Source organism: Armigeres subalbatus, chromosome 1 (assembly GCF_024139115.2).
Source record: "Armigeres subalbatus isolate Guangzhou_Male chromosome 1, GZ_Asu_2, whole genome shotgun sequence".
NCBI classification, from domain to species: Eukaryota; Metazoa; Arthropoda; class Insecta; order Diptera; family Culicidae; genus Armigeres; species Armigeres subalbatus.
The window spans coordinates 4,945,901-4,969,093 of NC_085139.1; the positions used below are offsets into that span (position 1 = coordinate 4,945,901).

Genomic DNA, 23,193 nt, shown 5'->3' on the forward strand with positions numbered 1-23,193 from the left:
GGACATCGCAGCAGAAGCAGACCCAGAGGCTCATGGCGGCGAAGCCTCAATAAAGAAATAAAAGAAGTCGACCGAAATCTAACCTGGCAACAGGTTAAAGCGATAGTTTACATCGTGCCTCGTTCGCCCTCGTGCGGTGTTGCAGCAATCTCACCCATGCTGCATTCTTCTTCTCATGTGTCTGCTCCAGCTGTGTATTAAACGCTTCTTTCTCGTCGTCGGGTCTCCCTTCGTGTGGGGACTGGGGAGTGCACGTTATTGTGGTGCATCGCAGATGGCCTGGGGAGGGATTGTAAAGCAGAACATGATCCTAGCTGCACTTATATTTAATACTCATCCTAATTGGTTGTCATTGTACAAATAATACATGAAAGAGAGTTAGTTCTGAAAATAGATTGCGAGAGCTTGGCTACGTGACTGGTGCTGGGAATGTGGTTTCCTCAGTACACGATAAGCTGCGGAGGACGACCGAGGTCTTAGGCCTAGTAGGGAAAGCACCTGTCTAGCGTACTGGTTTCGTGGGATCGAATTCCACCGAAGGAAATGATTACCCTTCAATACATTTTTCGAACTACATCTGCCACATGTTGCGCATATGCATAAATCGAATTTCGACACAGTAATTAATAACCATTCCGGGTGGCTCAATACCCGGAATATAGGCAATTAACTTGGAATGAATTACATCAAGATGCTTGAAGCGCTCGATCTCCGCATCTATCTCTCGTTGAATGCAAGGAGAGCATTTATACACCTCATGATTCCTTGGTTCCGCATATTCTTTGAGCAGGATTTCGTGTCAAATCTGACCATTTTATGGTTTCAACTAGTCCTGGCCTTTCTGTCTCCGACAATGCAACTGTTGATGCAGAGCAGCTTAAGTGATGACATCTTCTCGACCGGCTTGTTCGTTGGTATCATCGTTCCATGGGTTCCATCGAACTCAGCCACCCTTAGCATGGTTTTGTTTTGTCGGCGCACGGGTAAATATGTTGGTGTGAACAACTACCTTGCCACCAATCATCTTGTTGTGGTACACCTTATGAGCTATACCCACCTTGTTCTAGACACATCATCGTTTGCGCTTCACGCGCCTTTTCTCTCATTCTCCAAAGTGAACTCGTTACGAACAGTCGTGATCAATAAAAGTTATTTTTTATGTTTCGTTCATGAAACTCCAGGGGACTGAAGAGAAGGCTAATACGCCTACCCACCATTCATTCAATATGGTGTACAATGTTTTTGTTTTAATTTTGTTTAATTCATGTTAACAAAACTTCAGAAGTATCGACGAGCTATTTTTCGACATAAAGAAGCCATACAAACACAAAAGACTCGATGTACCTTAACTAATTGCAAGTTTTCGCCAGGAGAAATTAATTGCCGATAATTGGCACTAACTGCGTACGAACCAATCACCCAAAATGAGCGCTGCATTCGGGTATACTACCCAGAAACAGGGTACCAAAAACAGAAGTACCAAAAACGATGTTGGGTAGAGTGCCATTGTACCGCGGATGACAGGCGTTTCATCCTCCTGTTAAACTCAGCCTTTTATTTTTAATCGAAAGTCCAATAGGTTATTGGCCCAGTTTACGTTTGAGTGGTTGAGTTTGTTGATTATTTTTCTCGCGCGGTAGTGCATTTTGTTTTGCATCGGTGAAATTTTTTGCTATTCGCGTTTCGGGAGTGCCGTGGTGTGCTTGTGAAAAACAAGATGGCGGACACGAAAGTGACGGTTGAAAAGTTGAATGATGGAAACTATGCGGTGTGGAAATTTAAGATGCGTCTGCTTCTGACGAGGGAAAAGTTGTTGAAGGTGTTAACCGAGCCAAAACCCGCAACTGATGATGCGACCTGGATCTCAGAAGATGAGAAGGCGCAGGCGTTGATTGGTTTGGCTCTGGAGGATACACAACTGATTCATGTCATGACGAAGACGACGGCGAAAGAGATGTGGGATGTGTTAAATAGAAATACTAGAATAAGAGATCGGCAAAGACGCCATCTTGTTTCCAATCAAACCGTCAAAAGCGGTTCCAAATCGACTTGTTTACTTTTTTCACCCATAAGAGTCCAGCAAAAAGTTCAAGTGATGCCAGTATTATTTCCACGATATCACACCTTTTCATACGTTGCCATTTCGACAGTTTTTCACTCCGCCGGTCTCTGGTTATAGGGTTGCTAGTGTTAAAAGACTATCACGAGCGTGCATCTCTTTCCAGCATTATCCACGTGGTGTGACAGTTGATCACTATCCGGATGCCGGAAAATGGCAATAGGCGGAACACTTGAAGGAGATGTCGGCGCTGCGGTTACGTTTAACTGCTTTGGGCGAGGAAGTGAAAGACAACTGGTTCGTCGCATTGATGTTGTCCAGTCTTCCGAGATCATATGACGGTTTGATCGTAGCTCTTGAAAGTCGACCGGATGCAGACCTTACAGTGGATTTTGTAAAAGGTAAGCTGCTTGACGAAGGTCGTCGACGCGTGGACAGCGAGTGTCGTGATGATAAGGCACTGGTGATCAGTTCGGCTAAATACAAAATATGAATGCGAGTAAGCCGAAAGTGAAGAAAGAAGTGACGTGCCATTACTGCAAGAAAACTGGCCACTTTCGCCGTGATTGTCAAAAGCTCATGCTAGGCAAACGTGATAAGGAGTCCGAAAATCCAAAGGCAAACGTTGCTGTTAAATCTGTTTCTGGTTTTGAAGTGTATTTGGCGGCGGGGAATAAAGTGGGATCCTGGTTTTGGTATCTGGATTCAGGTGCAACGGCTCACATGACAAGTGATGCTACATTGTTGGATGCCGTGAATAAATCAAGAGCAACAGCAGTCTGTTTGGCGGATGGAAAACCCATTGAATCGTCTGGTAGCGGCACGGGCAAGCTAGTGTCATTTAATTGCGATGGTGTGAAAATCAAAGTGCGACCCGACAATGTTTTACATGTTCCGTTTCTTGCTGGTAACTTGCTGTCGGTGAGTAGGATTACCTACTTGAGGTGTAGTGTGTTGTTCGAACAGAACGAATGCCGTATTCTGAAAGTAAATGAGTCGGTATTAGTTGGTCAACGCAAAGGTGGCTTGTACCACTTAAAGCATGTTCCTGAAAAGGCATTTCTGGTAAATTCGAAGCATTCGGAATTGTGCAGGCATCTGTGGCATCGACGTCTTGGCCATCGTGATATGCAAGTAGTAGATAAAATAGTGCGTGACAATTTGGGATACGGGTTGAAACTAGATCCATGCACAGTGCAGTCAGTGTGCGGTCCGTGTTGTGAGGGGAAAATGGCTCGTGAATCGTTCCCGAAAGTGTCGGACAGTAAATCTATTGCGGTAGGAGATCTTGTGCACACTGACTTGGGTGGACCGATGGAAGAAGAAACGCCTAGTGGCAATCGGTTTTATATTGTGCTAGTGGACGATTTTTCGCGTTATAGTGTAGTGTATCTATTACGGCGTAAATCGGACGCTGAAGAAAAAATCCGGGAATATTGCTGTCTGGTGAAAAATCAGTTTGGACATTTTCCAAAGAAGTTGCGTTCCGATGGCGGTGGCGAGTATTTGAGTAGTTCGTTGCGGAAGTTTTTTGCGGAAAGTGGTATCGTGCACGAGTTGACGGCGCCGTATTCACCACAACAGAACGGTATTGCGGAACGGAAGAACCGTTATCTAGCTGAGATGCTTCGGTGCATGCTTGCGGAGTCGAATTTGGAGAAGCAGTATTGGGGGGAGGCGATTTGCACTGCAAATTACTTGCAGAACCGTTTACCCTCATCAACTGTCACCAAAACATCGTACGAGCTTTGGCATGATAAGAAACCGTCGTACGGACATTTGCGGATCTTCGGTTCGAAAGCATACGTGCACATTCCCAAAGAAAGGCGACGGAAGCTTGATAAGAAATCAGAACAACTGGTCTTCGTTGGGTACGCTGACGGTCGTAAGGCGTATCGTTTCTTGCAGTGGCGTAGCCACGGGGGTGGTTTTGGCCATAAACCCCCCCCCCAAAGACAAAATTTTTAGAAGAATTTTTTTTTTTCGAAAAAAAAATGTTCGGAAACCCCCCCAGACCAATTTTCTGGCTACGCCACTGGTTTCTTGAATCCTGCAACGAATTTAATTATGATTAGTAGGGATGCAAAATTCCTTGAATTGTGCGATACGAAGGAAGCTGTTAGTTGCCATGGTCTGGAAACAGGAGGAGTGCTGGAAGTACCACTGATGTTGCCATCGGTGGATGCGCCTCGGCGTGAGCTTGAGGAAGTGGAAGCTGACATGGAATCGCAAGAAGAAACTGATTTCAACGAATCATTTTACGACACAGTTTCCGAAGGAGATGGTTCATTCCATGGATTTCCTTTGGATGAAATTGCCCGACGTTCAAAACGAACCACGAAAGGAGTTGCGCCTCGCAGATTGATTGAAGAGATTTTTGCCGTTGAATCGCTGGATCATGATGAAGCAGAACCGAAAACTTTTCGTGAAGCACTTTCCTGTGAGAAGAAAGAAAAATGGAAAGCGGCGATGTTAGAAGAAATGAAATCTCATCAACAAAACGGAACATGGGAGATCGTGAAGTTACCTGCTGGGCGAAAGGTGGTCGGTTGTCGCTGGGTATACAAGCTCAAACGCAATGCAGCTGGAGAAGTTACGAAGTACAAAGCACGTCTGGTGGCTCAGGGATACTCTCAAAAGTATGGAGTCGATTACGACGAGGTGTTTGCACCTGTTACGAGCCACGCAACTCTTCGTGTACTGTTGGCAGTGGCGAGCAGAAGAAAAATGACATTGAAACATTTCGATGTGAAAACGGCCTACTTGTACGGTGAACGAAGCGAAGAGATTTTCATGAGGCCACTGCCTGGATATGCAGTGAAGGGAAAAGAAAATATGGTTTGTCGTTTGAAAAGGAGCATTTACGGACTCAAGCAGTCAGCTCGATGCTGGAATCAACGGCTACATGGTGTTCTTTTGGAAATGGGTTTTGTGCAAAGTGTTACTGACCCGTGCCTGTATTCAAAATTGGTACATGGGAAACGTGTTTACCTGTTAGTATATGTTGACGACATAATGGTTGGCTGTGAAGACGAAGCTGAAATTGATTCGGTGTACAGTATGTTGAAAGACTATTTTGAAGTTACAAACCTCGGAGAGCCTAATCAGTTTTTGGGCTTGAAGATAGATAGAAACAATGACTAAAAGTACAGTGTTTCAATAGGAGGGTACATAAAGAAGGTTGCAGATAGATTTGGTCTTTGTGATGCGAAACGGGCTAAAACGCCTATGGAAGAAGGTTTTTTGGGTGCAGAGGATAAGAGTGCAAAATTAGCCGATGGGAACGAATATCGTAGTCTCGTCGGAGCGCTACTCTACATTTCTGTTTGTGCAAGGCCGGACGTAGCAGCTAGTGTGGCGATACTAGGTCGCAAAGTGTGTTCGCCTACTGAAGCAGATTGGGTTGCGGCCAAGCGTGTAGTTCGTTATCTGAAGGCAACTAATGAGTGGAAATTAGTGTATGGCGACGAAAATGGACAACTGATCGGCTATTCGGATGCTGATTGGGCCGGCGACGTGAGTACAAGAAAATCTACAACTGGTTTTGTATTCAAATATGCTGGTGGAGCAGTATCGTGGGCAAGTCGGAGCCAAACCTGCATCACGTTATCGTCAATGGAATCTGAATATGTGGCGCTATGTGAAACAAGTCAGGAGCTAATCTGGCTGAAGAATCTGTTGATTGAAATGGGGGAAGAGCTGAAAGGTCCAATCAAGGTAATGGAGGATAATCAGAGTTGCATCCAGTTCGTTAGCACTGATCGTAAAAGTCGTCGCTGCCCAACTGAAGACATGGTAGCTGATGCTCTCACTAAACCGGTGGGTGCAGTGAAGATTTTGAAGTTTTCTCGTATGATGGGGCTTTCATCGTAGGATGGCAACTTAAGTTGAGGAGGAGTGTTGGTGTGAACAACTACCTTGCCACCAATCATCTTGTTGTGGTACACCTTATGAGCTATACCCACCTTGTTCTAGACACATCATCGTTTGCGCTTCACGCGCCTTTTCTCTCATTCTCCAAAGTGAACTCGTTACGAACAGTCGTGATCAATAAAAGTTATTTTTTATGTTTCGTTTATCAAACTCAGCCTTTTATTTTTTTAATCGAAAGTCCAATAAAATAGGCCCTCGCCAGCATGGCGCCGTATCTTATCTGCTGCTAATCACTGCGTCCATTGAGTTGAAATTTTGTAGTACACTATATTGTTTATGATAAGATTAACTTTATTCAATATGTTTATGACAGCTTCCCCAACTAGGCGTTCCGCGTGGTACGCGTTTAGCGCCGCATAGTGTCACTAACGCACTTACTCTATTGATTCGCCTTTGTGTAAATTGTAAATTACAAACAGTACAAATATAGTCTTTCCACCACAAAAGTCCGCGAAAGCTGAATTCATATTTCAACCTTTCAATTCCTATTCCTACACCTCCAAGCTCTGCTTCAAAAATGTGTCTAACATATGCGTACAATCAATTCGTTTCTTTGCAGTCGTCTATGCCGATTATGCCTCGTCGGGCCGCTCCCTCCAGTTCCTCGAAGACTACATCAACAAAGAAGTCCTGCCGGCATTTGGTGACACAAACTGCATCTCCGCCGTTACCGGTCTTCAGTCACACCTTTACGAGTAAGTATCTCCTTTTCCCTCGATTCTCTTAACATGATCTATACGTTCCATTCCGACATGTTTTTCCTTCTCACTCGCCACGTGCAGCAACGAAGCGCGGGACCTGGTACGGGTTGCCGTCGGTGCCACGCCCGAAGATGAAGTGATCTTTTGTGATAACCCAGCGGAACGACTATGTTTCCTGCTGTCGAACTGTGGTCATCATCACCCGCGAACCGTCGCCCAGTCTCTGTCGCCGGTCCTGTTCGTAAGCACCTCAGAACCTATCAGAAACCTCCGATTGTGGATCGATGCCGGATGGCATGTTGAACGGATAATCAAAAACCACGAAGGCTTTCTGGATTTGGTGGACTTGGAGAAGCGGTTGATGCAGTACTCAGAAACGAAGCGGACCATGGTGGGGTTGTTCTCGGGCGCTTCGCGCCTGACGGGGATCTTGGCAGACGATGTAGCGACTACAATTTTGCTCCACCAGTATGACGCACTGTCGATTTGGGATCACAGCATTGTTGCCTCTTGTGCGCCCATCGTGACAAACCCCATTCTTCCGGGTGCTCAAAAAGATGCCATATTTTTCCACTGCAACAAGATGGTGGGTGGAGTGCAAGCTCCTGGGGTGTTGGTGATCAAACGTAAGATAATTGAAAGTTCGGGTTCCTGCCTGAACGACACCGTTGGTGTAGTCGAAGCTGTTCGGGCAGGTCTAGTTTTACAGCTGAAGGAATCCCTGGGAGTCCAAGCAATCATGAGTCGAATGGAGAAAATCTGCAAGCAAATACTGGCTCATGTGAGGACGATACCGGAGATAGCTCTACTTGGGCCTCCGTGTACTACGGCGAAGAGATTGACGACGTTGTGTTTTATGGTGCGCCATCCGAGGGGGGCGTTTCTACATCATCGCTTTGTAGTGGCCGTCCTGAACGATGTATTCGGGGTTCAAGCAACGGCGGATAATATGATATCGGATTCGCTGGGAATAAATCCGCAACTGGCAGTGGAGTACGATAAAGTGCTGAACGACGAATCACTGAAGGCTGCCAGCGTCCATCCCGGTTACATAAGAATTACATTTCCGTATTTTATGGCGGAGGCCGAGGTGGCGTTTATTCTGGAGGCGCTCAAAATGGTGGCTACGGAGGCTTGGAAGTTATTGCCTCAGTACGACGTAGATGATCGCACAGGAGAATGGAGACACCACTCGAACTCTCTCGCCAAAGAGCGCAAATGGTTGGGTGCAATCCGCTACACAGATGGGAAGATGTTGTTTTCCGATCGAAGGATTTCCGGACCGGGATCATTTCCACAGAGCTATTCGGACTGTCTTCAAACTGCACGCAATTTGTTTAACCGTTCCAGAAAAATGGCGCAAAAGTCGACATCGGATGAAGTTGTTCTCAAGTTGCCAAGCAGTTCGGTAGAGTGTTTAAGGTGGTATATGCTGCCGGGGGAAGCCCACGAATTACTGCTGGGTCATTCGCACAGCGTCAAAAATACGGTGCCATTTGATCCCACCACGAGTAAGTTTTTTTAAAGGTTTTTCAAGGGAGAGATTCGTTTCACTTTCTATTCTAGTTCCAGAGAATCCATCGCTTCTGATGATCCATAGGCATCATAGTCTTTCAGCGCTGGACATCAAGCGGTTCAAGAGCCGTAGTCTTCCGGCATCTCCACTACAGATCTCCGTTCGTCGGCAGCACTCCAGCTCACCAAACCAGTCGTGCAGTCGCACGCCAACTCCTACTTCGTCGCCCCCAATCGTTCGGTTTTCGTTAGGAGGTGAAGTCACTAACTTCAGTCCCCCGTCTCCACATCAACTTCAGGTAACGAACCTAGCAGCAACCTCCGACGTCAGCATCAGTCGAAACAGGTGAGTCAAGGCCGACGTAAGCCGGAACGCATGTGTGTGACTAAACAATCTGTATCTCGAAATCGCAATATCAATTGACTCTATATTTTCGGTCGAATGCACGCTGAACAACCTGCTACAGATGTAATAGCTGGGGATCTCCACCGAGTACGGTAACGACTGGCAGTCCAACCGACCGCGGTAGTCTCACTAATCTCGATTGCGCTACTAATGCTATTTGCAATGATGGGAATGATAATGGTGGCGGAACTCTTGATTGCTTTGGTCCCCAGACGCGAAACAGTCTTGGCTTGGGCCAGCATCAGCGCCATCGATCTCAGGCGATCGCGTCGACGACGACAACGATGACGATGACCTCCCGTAATGGGGGCCGCACGTTAAGCCTTAGCGAACGATCGCCCGTGTCGCCGACGCCTTCGTCTGTTCCCCGGCCACCGAAGCAGCGCTCTTGTTCCTGCAGTAGCCAGACGGATCTCAGCATCGGATCCTGCGAGAATCTCGCCACTGCAGTTGCAGCGTCGCTTGCACCGAGCTTACCGAATCTGCTGCAGTCGTTGCCTCTGGGAAGGTTAGCAGGATTTTTCGTGTTTTTATCGTTTTTTTCGGTTTTTGTTAGAAGACTCAACCTTTCCGATGTACTCGTTGATCAATCTCCTGAATGGATTTGGAGTTTGTAGATACCACACTTCCCTTAGCGTAGATCCAGCAGTTTAATCGCATTGCTTCAATGTCTGTGTTATGATGGCGACTTGTTCAATGAGGTGGGGTTAGACTAATCGAAGCCATTTTCTCTTGCAGCAGCTGTTGTAGCGAAACTGCCGAAGACATCCAAGCGTACGTCAAAGAAGTTACCAAAGAGCTTGCAACGGAAATCAAATCCGAAATTCGGGATGTCATCTCCAAAGTGGAGGACGCATTAGAAAGCACAGACAATTTAGATTTAACAGGGGCTACAATGAGTTCTCTTGGCAATATAAGGTTCGATCGGTTGATCAGCTTCCAGTAGATTTCGCTTACTCACGATAACATTTTTCATTTCAGTAATAGCAACGAAAGCAAGCGTGATTCGATCTCAGCCAGTGACGTCGTTGACTATCTCCGGGAGTTCAGCAAGGGAATGATGAACGAGGTCAAATCTGAGATCCGCGATGTTGTGAATGCCGTGGACGAGATAATCTCGCCCGAAGGTTGTCTGGGGTCACGCAAAAACTCCCCACCTGACATCCTCAAGGCTAACTCGGCCGGCGGCGGTGGTGGACATAGACTGTAATAACCACTAATCACTTTATCCCCACTCATACGTTATCCTTTTATCTACACAAAACGTTTTTGGGCTTTTGCACTACTAACCAGGGTTCCAAAATTTTCTCCTCCCGTCCCTCTCGAAACCAAATCTCAGATTGACCAAGCAGCGCTACAGCGATACCACTCCTGACACCAGCCGGCCCAAGTCCGCCGACATTGACAAACATCGTTCGGAATCGTTCCCTCGGCCAAACTCATCAATCCACGCTGCCACGGCGCCAAGTCCAGAGCACTCCGGTCCGGGCTTGCCCTACACCGGTGCCATCGCCAAAAAGTCAGATCTCACCTCGTCCATGTCTTCCCAGGACTCCGGCATCAACATGAGCTTCAGCGAGCAGGACGACAAGCTTCGCAGCACATTTGGCAAAGACAGGTACGACGCGATTCTATGACTACAGTTGGCTCGATTCTGATTTACTCTCTTTCCGCTGTTCAGAAACCGCACCGTTTCAGCACATCTCGAAGGGGAGTCGGCGCGCCATCAAGTTCCGCAGCGAAGAGTTCAGTCGGAATCGGCTGCACCGCCGCTACAAATTCCAACCACACCGGAACCGACACGCCTTCCGACCACGCCAGAGGTGGCGGACGCGTCGACGCCGAAAAGTGCCCTAATGCGCCAGTCGAACGTGCTGAAGAGCTCACCCTCGCAGGAACACGATCTGGACGGGGCTCCGGAGGGCGCCCGGTGGCTCAATCTCCCGAAGGAGACCTGGAAACAGGCAGCCGAGGTTAATGATTAAATTCTTGTTTTGCACCTCAGCCTTTAACAATCTGTACTAATGCTGCATTTCTAATGGTTAGAATTGGCGAAGCCCAGTTACTAATTCGCTCATTAACAGCACTCCTACGTTAATCGTTCTATCACACTAACCTTCATTCATGCATTATTTCATTGTTTGGCAGTCAGCTGCAAAAATCAAAGACGTTACAATTGGCTATTATTCCTCTGTGTTATCGGTATTTTATTTCGTTATTATTTTTCGTCTATGTTAAACTCCAAGTTGATAAATGCCTTCTTTCTTTCGTTTCTTCTTATATTCAAAGATGTTACGCCTAGTGCTTGAGTGGTTCAAATTTTAATAGGAACTAACTGTTGGCAGCAAGTACAGACAAACTTGTTAATTCTGAAGGAAAAGTTATGCTGTTTATTGATGTTTTATAATATATTTACTTCGATGGGAATAAGCCATCGAAATAAAAGTTTTACTATTGTGATCCTTCGAATAGTTTGTGCTTGCGGAAAGGAAGAGAAAGTGCTTATATCTGTAAGAATCAGCAGCAACTACAGAAGTTTATTGAAACAATAAAGTGATGTGCTATTAATGGTTTATATAAGACATGTTGTTTCTATTTTGTCCTTTTGGCGCAAAGCAAATCAGCCATCATTGGATTACAGCTTGAATTTTATTCAAAACGAGATTGCTTTCCGCTCCGTAAGCTGTGTCTTAGTCTATGCCTATTGTCTATCCATAGATAATCCAGGGGGAAAAAGCCAATCGCATTATTCATCTTGAAATAAACCTTTCATTCGGTGATGGAAAATTATGTAACCATTTAAACGTAGGCGATGCAGCAAACCTTGAATAATGAAAATTACAGTTGTGCGTAGCTTCTGTTTGAATAGGGTGCCTTTGAAAACGCGAGTGCGTTTAGTTTTGAATTCCGGAAGGCTTGGCCTTAAACTTTTTTCTGTCCCGGAGGTGCCCGGAATTCGGGATGAAATGTTTTGTATATCCCGGGAAATCCTGGGATCCCGGGATTTCTCAATGTTTCATAATTTTTTTTATTTGAAAACGAATATATTAAATATTCAGGGGTAGAGTTCATTTCATATTTCAAACAGGCGAGATAAAACATGGTTCAAATTGAAGCTCAATTACGTTTATTTTGAAATACGACTCCAAGAAGTAAATAGTATGTATGTTTTTATCGGAAAGTTTTTTTTTGTGGCGTAGAACCACTGCGTCCATTGAGTTGAACTTTTGTGGTATATCCCTGATTACTATTAACTATGTGTTCGCATCTTCTAGGTTGATCACCATTTGTCAAATAAACAACCTAAGACGCGTATTTTCCCAGTCCGGTATAATTGAGTTAGTAAAACCCACTACCTTTCCAGGATTTGCAGTACAAATATCTCCTGGTTGCCTAAAGCCACTATTTAGAAATTTAGATCTACCCTTGTACAATGCATCACAACTGCAAAGCAGATGTTCCGAGGTTTCACGTTCCATGTTACAGAAACGACAGAAATCATTCTGAATCTGGCCAATATTTTTCAAGTGATATCTGCTCGGGCAGTGTCCGGTTATCAGGCCAGTAAAGGTGCAAAGAGCTCTCTTGCTGAGCTCTAATAGCTTTTCGGTTACTTTAACATTAGGAATTATAAATCTCTTTGATGGAGCACACTTTTCGGCAACCAACCAATTGGTCATCAACCTTTGTGCTTCCCAGGATTATTTTTAGAACAGATGTTCGCCATGAACGAAAAGACCCGTTCTTTGTAGAACGAAGTCAACTTGTTTTTGAATATTTTCTGTTGAAATATCAGGTAGCGTGTGACACGACTCTGTAAACGGAAAATTCGCAGTGGAAGCACACTGAATCCATAACCTATTGGAAATAAAGGAGAGCATCTAAAAGAAAACACACATGGCAGGCCAATGACTGATACTTCTGTCAGGCTATTGACCGACAGCTCCAGTTTTCCAACAGCTTATGGGCCCAGAAGTAGTTCCGGATTAACAACTTAGTGTCGATGGACTAGCCACAACGATGTAATTGTAGTATCGGATCCAAAGATTGGCCGCAGAAGTCGCATGGCACCGCAGGATTGTAAATTGGCTGCGTAGTGGGGAGTGGCAACCAATTAACGCAAGGATGTGCAAGCTGATGATAAAAGACCGTTTCTTCAACTATAGCATTATCAACGTGCACTGCCCACACGAAGGGAGACCCGACGACGAGAAAGAAGCGTTCTATGCACAGCTGGAGCAGACATACGATGGATGCCCACTGTCGGACGTCTCCCGCGGAATGGTAGTCCGAAGCACTTTCTTCCCCCGCAAGAATATCCACAAGGCCATATGGAAATCACCTAATCAAGTAACGGAAAACCAAATCGACCACGTTCTAATCGACGGTAAATTCTTCTCCGACATCACGAATCTACGCACTTACCGCAGTGCGAATATTGAATCCGACCACTACCTCGTTGCAGTATGTCTGCGCTCAAAACTCTCGACGGTGTACAACCGCTGCACTAGGCACGGTGGCTCCGGATCAGAGAAACGACTGGTATGACGGCGAATGTGAGCAGTTAGTTGAAGAGAAGAATGCAGCATGGGCGAGATTGCTGCAACACCGCACGAGGGCGAACGAGGCACGATACAAACAGGCGCGGAATAGACAAAACTCGATTTTCCGGAGGAAAAAGCGCCAGCAGGAATATCGAGACCTTGGAGAGACTGTACCGGAGGAACTGTACCGCGCTACGCACGAAAGTTCTATGAGAAGTTAAACAGTTCACGTAAAAGCCACAGCCCGATACGTGTAAAGATATAAACGGGAACTTTCTTACAAGCGAGCGTGAGGTAATCCAAAGGTGGCGGCAGCACTACGAAGAGCACCTGAATGGCGATATGGCAGACAACGGTGGCGGTATGCTGATAAACCTGGGAGCAGGCGCGCAAGACATGCGACTTCCGGCTCCGAATCTCCAAGAAATCCATGAGGAGATCGGCCAGCTGAAAAACAACAAAGCCCCTGGAGTTGACCAACTACCAGGAGAGCTGTTTAAACACGGTGGTGAGGCACTGGCTAGAGCGCTGCACTGGTTGATTACCAAGGTTTGGGAGGATGAGGTTCTGCCGCAGGAGTGGATGGAAGGTGTCGTGTGTCCCATCTACAAAAAGGGCGATGAGCTGGATTGTAGCATCTACCGCGCAATCACATTGCTGAACGCCGCCTACAAGGTACTCTCCCAAATTTTATGCCGCCGACTAACACCAATTGCCAGAGAGTTCGTGGGGCAGTACCAGGCGGGATTTATGGGTGAACACTCTATCTCAGATCAGGAGTTCGCCGTACGTCAGGTATTGCAGAAATGCCGCGAATCATCATCATCCATTTATCGACTTTAAAGCCGCATATGATACAATCGATCGGGACCAGCTATGTCAGCTAATGCACGAAAACGGATTTCCGGATAAACTGATACGGTTGATCAAGGCGACGATGAATCGGGTGATGTGCCTAGTTCGAGTTTCAGGGGCATTCTCGAGTCCCTTCGAAACGCGTAGAGGGTTACGGCAAGGTGATGGTCTTTCGTGTCTGCTCTTCAACATCGCTTTGGAGGGAGTAATACGAAGGGCAGGGATTGATACGAGTGGTACGATTTTCACGAAGTCCGTCCAGTTAATTGGTTTCGCCGTCGACATTGATATCATGGCACGTAACTTTGAAAGGATGGAGGAAGCCTACATCAGACTGAAAAGCGAAGCTAAACGGATTGGACTAGTCATCAACACGTCACAGACGAAGTAAATGATAGGGAGAAGCTCAAGAGAGGTCTATGTGCCACCCACCACGAGTGTCTATTGGTGGTGACAAAATCGAGGTGGTTGAAGAATTCGTGTACTTGGGCTCACTGGTGACTTCCGATAGCGATACTAACAGAGAAATTCGGAGATGCATAGTGGCTGGAAATCGTACGTACTCTGGACTCCGCAAAACGCTCCGATCGAATAGAGTTTGCCGCCGTTAAAAACTGACTATCCACAAAACGCTTATTAGAACGGTAGTTCTCCAAGGACACGAGACCTGGACGATGCTCGTGGAGGAGCGCACGGGGAGTTTTCTGAAGGAAAGTGCTTCATACCATCTATGGTGGGGTGCAGATGGCGGACGGTACGTGGAGGAGTCGACTGAACCACGAGTTGCATCAGCTGTTGGGAGAACCATCCATCGTTCACACCGCGAAAATCGGAAGACTGCGGTGAGACAGAATGTTGGACAATAATCCGGTGAAAATTGTTCTCTACAACGATCCGACGGGAACAAGAAGGCGAGGTGCAAGGTGGATCGATCAGGTGGAGGACGATTTGCGGACCCTCCGCAGACTGCGTGGTTGGCGAAGTGCAGCCATGGACCAAGCTGAATGGAGAAGACTTTTATGTGCAGCACAGGCCACTCCGGCCTTAGTCTGGTAGTAAATAAATGAGTTAACAATGTATATAAAAATGTCCAAGTCGGGTGGTTTAATCCCCGGAATATAGGCAATTAACTTTGATTGAACTGAATCAGTAATTGAATGTTTAGGGAATTTTAGATTGGGATGTAAAATATGTCTTTAGTCTAATCACTAGAAGTCGGGATTGTAATCTTCAGGCATGACCATTTTGTATGAAAATCAATGAATGTGATTTAATTATGTATGTCTAGGAGTGTATTAAGGAATATTGTTAAAGATATATTGTAGATACATAAATAAAAGAGAGCTACAAGAGAATAACAATTGAAAACGAAATTCCATTTGCAAATATTATTGATTTTGAAGCATGTTATTAAGAAAGGAACAAATATCCTAGATCGTCTGAATTTTGTGGACAGGAATTTTCTCCTAATCCTTTACAATACCTTGGTCCTCGTATTTAAAAAAAAATCCCACTTTGAAAATAATATCTCTTAATCGCAGCGCACTTCGCCTCGCCTGTGCCCGTCTGATCGTTGTCGAGAACCTTTCTGGATAAGTTAGGCGCCTGTTAAAGATTCGAGATTCTGGTAAGTGCAATTGACCGTGAACCAAACCGTGGGCTACTATGGCAGCCTGTAACCATAGAGCATCTAAACGACTTTGAATTGGCTGATGATCGCTCAACGGCGCTATGATATGCAGAGGGAGCTCAACGACCTTGCCGAGCGCTCCTCGTCAGCAGGTTTAGTCATCGACGTCAACAAAACCAAATCGTTGGATGTAAACACGATGATCCCTTCCAGGTTCACAGTAGCCAGTGGAGAATGTTGAAAGCTTCCAATGCTAGCCGAATGGCGTCAGACGGCGTTACCAAGATCGACATAGGCGCACAAATCGAAAAAGTAAGGGTTATCTTTGCGAGTTTATCTTGAAAAACAGGCAGCTGAGTCTTCTTCTTTCTTCTTCTTATTGGCATTACATCCCCACAGATGCCTCCCAACTGGATCTCTGGGAACTGGGCTGGGTCGGCCACATTCGTAGGGACGGAAGCCGTCCGATTTTTGCGGTGTGAACGGTGGATGGTTCTCCCAACAACTGATGCAACTCTTGGTACTTTCGGTTTCTCCACGTATCGTCCGCCATCTGCACTCCACCATAGATGGTACGCAGCACTTTCCTTTCGAAAACTCCAAGTGCGCGTTTTCCATGCCCAAATCACGAAAACATCGCATATGTAAAAATACATGGGGAAAAAATCCGCGGACCAAATTCCCGAGGAGTGATGCACGGGGTTCAAAATCTGGCGGAAAATTTTCCCGAGATGCAAGGTAGCCTTTAACGGTCTCTTCTTTCCTGCTGGCGCTTTTTCTTCCGGAAAATCGAGTTGTGTCTGTACCACGCCCGTTTGTATCGTGTCTCGTTCGCCTTTATATGATGTTGCAGCAATTTCACCCATGATGCATTCTTCTCCTACACTAACTGCTCACATTCGCCGTCATACCAGTAATTTATCTGTTCCGGGAAACCACAGACAAACAGACGTAACAGTTTGAACATTTTTCAAAAAAATCCATCGTCCAACTTCTCTACCACCATCTTGCGAGCATGTTGCATGAAACAATGTTTCGTATGACATTGTCACCAGAAGGCGCTGGAGTGAAATGTCAAACTCGAAGGATTACGACGCTAGCGCCTCTAGTTGTGAAACGCGCAATCGATCAAATTCAAATTGATCGTTGATGTCATGGTCGATGGAAATTTCTCTAGTATTACGTCTGTTTGAGTGGCTGCGGTGCTACCAATAATGGCAGACAGAATATCGTGCCAGCCTAGTTGCACTTCCGTTGGGTGTTCCACTTCCAGCTGCTGCGCGTAGTCTTGGGCTAGTCCATCGTCTTGTAGTCGCCCAATGTTAAGCCGATGCGTTCGGCTTCGACGCGTGTTGTACACCGTCGAGAGTTTTGAGCGCAGACATAATGCAACGCGATATAGTGGTCGGCTTCAATATTCGCACTGCCGTAAGTGCTAACGTTCATGATGTCGGAGAAGAATTTACCATTGATTAGAACGTGGTCGATTTGGTTTTCCGTTTCTTGATTAGGTGATTTCCATGTGGCCTTGTGGATATTCTTGCGGGGGGAAGAAAGTGATTCGGATTACCATTTCGCAGGAGACTGTAAGGTTTATGCATCGTTGGCAGTTGCCATTCGATACGATATGTAAACTATATGGTCCGGAATTAAAGTGATAATTATTTTGAGTGGATGACCGGTCTATACATTTCCTCCCTTCCTATATTATAATATAATATATATAATATATAGGGTAACCGCCGGTAATGTTGGCCCTGGATGTAATATTGGCTCATCACGCAAATAAATCAATATTTCAGCGATAATACGTCGATTTATAGGGAGATATTAACCACTGCTTCTTTAGAAAAGTGTATGAAACATATATCTGCTTCAGACCTCTAGATTTATACACTTCTTAAACTATTAAAAGCAATTATCTTGCGTGAAAAATCACTTTGTCTCGGTTTTTTAGCAGCCATGTTTTGTTGACCTATGCAGGCTGGCTGTGCTAGAGTTTTTCATTTGCCAAATAAAAAAGTTTTCTGAATGAACATACCTGCTTTCGCACATCAGATGAATGGATAACAACCACACTGTGTTAGCTATCACTTTTATTTCACAATTTCCATTAGTATAGCGACACGATTACCCAATTATTTTTGGGACCTTACTGGGGGCACCCGTAGCCAAATGGTGGCTTGCGCTTTCGATTTGTAGCACTACGTTAGTATAGGCGAAACTCTAAAATCAAAACATTCTCACCAATAACCCGTGCTGGATAAAATAACCGAAAGCTGCAGATAGAATATCCGATGCTTGCGATTAGGTTGCTAAGAATTTTCGTAAAAACAGGTTAATCCATTCAGCGGTTAAGTTTCATTCGCAAATTACATAACGCTAAACTTGACTATTGTCCACCTACACCAAGCCTCTAGTAATGCTTCATGTATGGTAGGGTTCTGAAATTTATAAAGTCCTTGACGCTTAGACAAGTACCCTTCCACAACCTAAAACGTCATGTACGTCACGTCACGTCAAAACGTCATGGGCCCTCATGATGCTTTTCTCGAATCACGATATAATCGCTTCAATCGCAGAACATATGTACCAAAAATAATTGCCTACCTTAGGCTTCCAAACACGATTCAAGCATTTCGAGGTTCGATACACCATTTTCTTCATAATTTCGCAAATAAATGATTCAATTAGTGTATGAATATTTAGTTTTTTAATCTTTCGCACGAATCCTACAAACATTTTCTTACTTAATAATGGAAAGGTACAACGGATCGTATGTTTCATTAGATAAACTTTCAACGTCATTTCATGTGAATAATCTTCATAATTTAGATCTATTGTTGCTTGCAAAAAGTATTTTGATCTGTAAAATGATACCGAAATAGTATTCTTTCAACTTGGGAAGTTGAAACACGTGAGAGTTTTGAGAGGATTCACAACAGCTGATCGATATAGAGAGGAGTGGAATCAAATACGTTTTGGAAAAAAGTTTCTTTGAGAGTATCGCGAGAGCGAGAGCAACACAACTTCCATGGTTTCAACTAGCAGTAAATCTCAAAATTATGCGGCAGCCAATAATTAACGTATGTAATTTGTTTGAAGGCACAACATGAGGGCTAGAGCATGTAGCCTTTTTGCAACTGCAGTTTTTAATACAGTTTTCATTTTTCTAAACTTGTGCACTTGCAAATATGGTAAATATTTGGGAAATAAATGATACTTATAATAGTATTGTCGTTAGCATGTCCTTGGTAATCGTGCTATTGAAGGAATCTAAAACGCACTCTCACAATCAGTGTGGTAGTATTTTACATGCAACCAATAAGAATTCACGCTAAATGAAATGATTTGATTTTCTCTATTTGTTTGCATGCTGCCTTTATTCAACGCAAGCAAAATTACTGGTACTATAAACAGCAACCCATCTTTATCTTTCGTATGTTCGAAATCAACAATCACTCATCTCAAGTGGGCTGAAAAATTATCCACATGATAGGGACAAGGATGCCGATATTTTGTCCATTTCTCTCGAGACTTTCGCTGGTTTAAATGAGATGTTGCGGGCATTCATCGTCGTTTTTTGCTATTTGGCATCGAAACCAAATGTAAGCAGGCCGGCTGGTGGAATAATTCTGGTTGGAAATGCAATATATGAAGATTTATAGCGATAAATGTGCTCAGCCGTAGCATAATGGGCCAAGGTTTGAGCCGTTACCCCTAGATGAGCGAAAGCATGGCTGAGTCGATTTTTTTGCCCGTGCACACGCGCATATGACGTCACAGCCCTTAACGTTTCCATTGAAATCGTGACGTCATGCTCGTTTGGAGACACGTTTGACAGTTCGTTTGGAGACAGAGGATTTATCTTCGCTCATCTATATATTCCACTATCTATATACATTACTAATTAAAAATCTCAGAACGTACACAATAAGTTTTTGTCGAAATTGTGAATTTAAACCGCAGGAATCTTCTCATTGATGCATGCTAATCGAAAGATAAGACTTAGCTTCGGCTCAATTGACCAGTGTATAGTCTACGTCGGTTGACAAACAAATAAATAAATAGAAAGCTCTGTTGACGATAAGGACGAATTCTACGCGCAGCGTGAATACGTGAACATGATAGCTGGCCAAGCCACGACGTCAAAATTATCATATGAGCAGGGTTTGAATCCAAAGGAGAATGAGCAAAAAATCTCTCATTTATCATGTCTGTATACATTCTCGATAGGTAGCACACCGTGAGAGACGTTTTTCGGTAGCTGTTACAATAATGAACTGATTCGGGGGGCTACAACCCATAAATGTCTTTCAATAAGCCCCAATTGCGAGGGGCACCGGTTCTGATGATGCATTTCAACTTGTTTTACACAGCTGTGCGGAAAAAATATGGTCCCCAACATGAAATGAGCGAGAACAAAGCGTTTTATTAAACCCCATCGGTGGGGGCCGCCTATCCGAATCAGTTTTTCCAACTTGTATACAAGTGCGATAGTTTTGTTTTCATGGCTTGTTATGATTCGAAGAGGTTTTTGCCTCTCTTTTATCGTTGTTCGTTATCTTTTGAGTGCGATTTCTGCAAACCCTGCATATGAGATTTGAACGCTCAGGTCGGCCAGGAGGATTTTTCACCGACTTTTGAAAAATTCAACACCTACCGGGTGACGAAGAAAAATGGCCTGCGACTAATTGATTTCACCGCCTCCAAGAATATGGTACACCTGAAGATGACAAGTGCAAACAGGATCACAAATCGACTACGTTCTGATTGATGGATGGCACTTCTCCGACATTATCGACATCATGTTGACCCTGATCACTATCTGATGAACTGATGATGGGATTGTGTTGACGTTAGCTAGAGACGACACTATAGACCAAGAATATCTTTCGGAAGCTAGATTTTTTTGTATCTTTATTAAGGAGACTTTCAGCCATAGGCTGGCTCGTCTCCGAAGCTAGATTTGCCCAATCGTCACATGTGTTTTACTGTTGTATATTCACAATCTTCTGCCGCCATTGGTCGTCTGAGCTCATCATGTATTAAAATCTCAACCAGCGAATCACGACTGCATTACGATTACCAATCATTAAAGTGGAAAGTGCTAATAATCCAATAACTGTGCCATGAGCGAACACGGTTCTGTTTCAACCTTTTTATTTCATCCAATTTCACACAGCTTCCGCCATTCTTCCTAACATTCTAGGCCTTGGATGACTTCGGCATGATACGGGACGGAGACCGTATTCTAGTCTGCCTCTCCGGTTCCAGCTCGTCACTGTGCATGCTTCACCTGCTCCGACAGTTCATCCGAGCCCGGCACCTGAGCAACATCCAACTGGCCACGGTTAGCTTCGGTGACTGCGGTGTCGACCCCCGGGCCCTCATGCTGTACCTGCGCGAACTCGGAGTCGAATACTTCTACGAGCACTGCGAGTCCCTGGAAAACCTGCAGGAAAAACTCATCACCGTGGCACAGCGTCGCGGCTACAACGTCCTTGCCATCGCCAACACCCTGGACAAGCTGGCCGACCGTTTCCTGGCGTCGCTGCTGTACAAAGGCAAACTGAACTCGCTGCAGGCCATCACGACCACGTCGGCCAGCGCCGGTCCGCAGAAGATTCGCATTATCCAACCGCTGCTCTACATTCGGGAGCGTGCCCTGGAAGACTTTGCCGCAGCCAGGGTGCTTCCGACGAGGCCGTCACACCTTTTCACGCGTCCACCGGACGCCACCAACAGTATTCTGCGCGTCCAGGAGGCCACCAATCCCAACGTCTACGGGAACATCCGGAGCGCACTGAAGCCGCTGCTGGCACAGAGGTATGGTGCGATACTTGAGTCATGTGGATGTTGATTTTTACATGGGGCTTTTTGTTACAGGATAGAATCTTCCAGGGCAACATATGAATCGTTGAGGGCATCGTTTGACAGCAGAAATTAGATGAGCGGAGTACAACACACAAAACCTTCTAGAAATAAGATAGAAATGTGAGAAGTGGAAGCTAGTTAGGATAACTAATTTACATCGATAGATGAATGATTATTCAATGAGTTTTTTAGTTTTAGTTATAGCTATCCAAGTGATATAAAACAAAAAGATTATTTTTTGTATTTAAAATAATGAAGTTCCGATTATTGATGTGTACAATGATGTATAAATACTATAAATATTATTTCAGAAAAAAATCATATCTGCTTTTTAATATGATTTATGAATTCAAACTGTCCCAATGTATCATCGTATCTTGCATGCAAGAATTGTTCACGCATAGTCTGACAGTTCCTTATGGGATTTTACTGTGGAGGAACTAGGGATCCTATATTAAGAGATGTGCGAATATTTTTCCAGACGATTTAGCAACGCTGTTACTTTCGTAAACAAACGCTGCCAGCACTTGCCGCCACAAAAAAAGTTGGAGCTCGAACATGACTTTGCATATACACCCAGGTCTTTTTTTACACGGTTTTTTTTACACGGTTTTTTTTGCGAGGTTTTTTTTACACGGATTTTCGAATTAACGCGGTTTTTTTTTACACGGATTTTCGAATTAGCGCGGTACCCAGATCAAAATTTTCTAAGTCTTTTTGAATGGAAAACACTTAGAATAATTTTATGGATATGGGAACGATTGTTTTGCAGAGTATAAAACTGCATACAATATGGGTATTGCCGGAATGGATTCGATGAGTAGAAGCCGGAAATCGATGTTTGACGCCATTTTGAAATTCAAGATGGCCGACTTCCGGTTTGATAAAAGGCCCGGAAACCCATGCAATATGGGTATTGCCGGAATGAGCTCGAAGGGTAGAAGCCGGAAATCGATGTTTGGCGCCATTTTGAATTTCAAGATGGCCGATTTCCGGTTTGATAAAATGACCGGAAACCCATGCAATATGGGTATTGCCGGAATGAGCTCGACGAGTAGAAGCCGGAAATCGATGTTTGGCGCCATTTTGAAATTAAAGATGGCCGACTTCCGGTTTGATAAAAGGCCCGGAAACCCATGCAATATGGGTATTGCCGGAATGAGCTCGACGAGTAGAAGCCGGAAATCGATGTTTGGCGCCATTTTAAAATTCAAGATGGCCGACTTCCGGTTTGATAAAAGGACCGGAAACCCATACAATATGGGTATTGCCGGAACCCTAGCAGCACACATATTCCACATGTGTTACTGCGCCTCATATGTGACCGGATTCAGTCACAATCAAGTTGCTGCAACCATTTTCGTATGGCTTGTGCTGCTCGGGAATGAGCTCGACGAGTAGAAGCAGGAAATCGATGTTTGGCTCCATTCTGAAATTCAAGATGGCCGACTTCCGGTTTGATAAAAGGCCCGGAAACCCATGCAATATGGATATTGCCGGAATGAGCTCGACGAGTAGAAGCCGGAAATCGATGTTTTTGAAATTCAAGATGGCCGACTTCCGGTTTGATAAAAGGCCCGGAAACCCATGCAAAATGGGTATTGCCGGAATGAGCTCGAAGGGTAGAAGCCGGAAATCGATGTTTGGCGCCATTTTGAAATTCAAGATGGCCG

General features: G+C 44.9%; 1 protein-coding gene across 8 annotated transcripts in view; it reads left to right on the plus strand.

The window, feature by feature from the left end:
- LOC134220005 (uncharacterized) overlaps window positions 1-21,813 on the plus strand; it is a 212,489-nt gene extending 190,676 nt beyond the window's left edge. For 2 of the 8 annotated variants that reach the window (XM_062698928.1, XM_062698937.1), the window contains 10 exons: window positions 6,552-6,687; window positions 6,775-8,204; window positions 8,260-8,554; window positions 8,676-9,122; window positions 9,353-9,532; window positions 9,596-9,820; window positions 9,954-10,232; window positions 10,296-10,587; window positions 20,856-21,472; window positions 21,533-21,813. In XM_062698928.1, coding sequence (XP_062554912.1) covers window positions 6,552-6,687; window positions 6,775-8,204; window positions 8,260-8,554; window positions 8,676-9,122; window positions 9,353-9,532; window positions 9,596-9,820; window positions 9,954-10,232; window positions 10,296-10,587; window positions 20,856-21,472; window positions 21,533-21,593 — 3,962 coding nt within the window. In that variant the 3' untranslated portion in view covers window positions 21,594-21,813. Of the gene's footprint in view, window positions 1-6,551; window positions 6,688-6,774; window positions 8,205-8,259; window positions 8,555-8,675; window positions 9,123-9,352; window positions 9,533-9,595; window positions 9,821-9,953; window positions 10,233-10,295; window positions 10,588-10,903; window positions 11,205-20,828; window positions 21,473-21,532 lie in introns of those variants that run through there. The other 6 variants (XM_062698950.1, XM_062698945.1, XM_062698970.1 and 3 more) reach the window with 6 other exon arrangements.
- The last annotated feature ends 1,380 nt before the right edge of the window (window positions 21,814-23,193 follow it).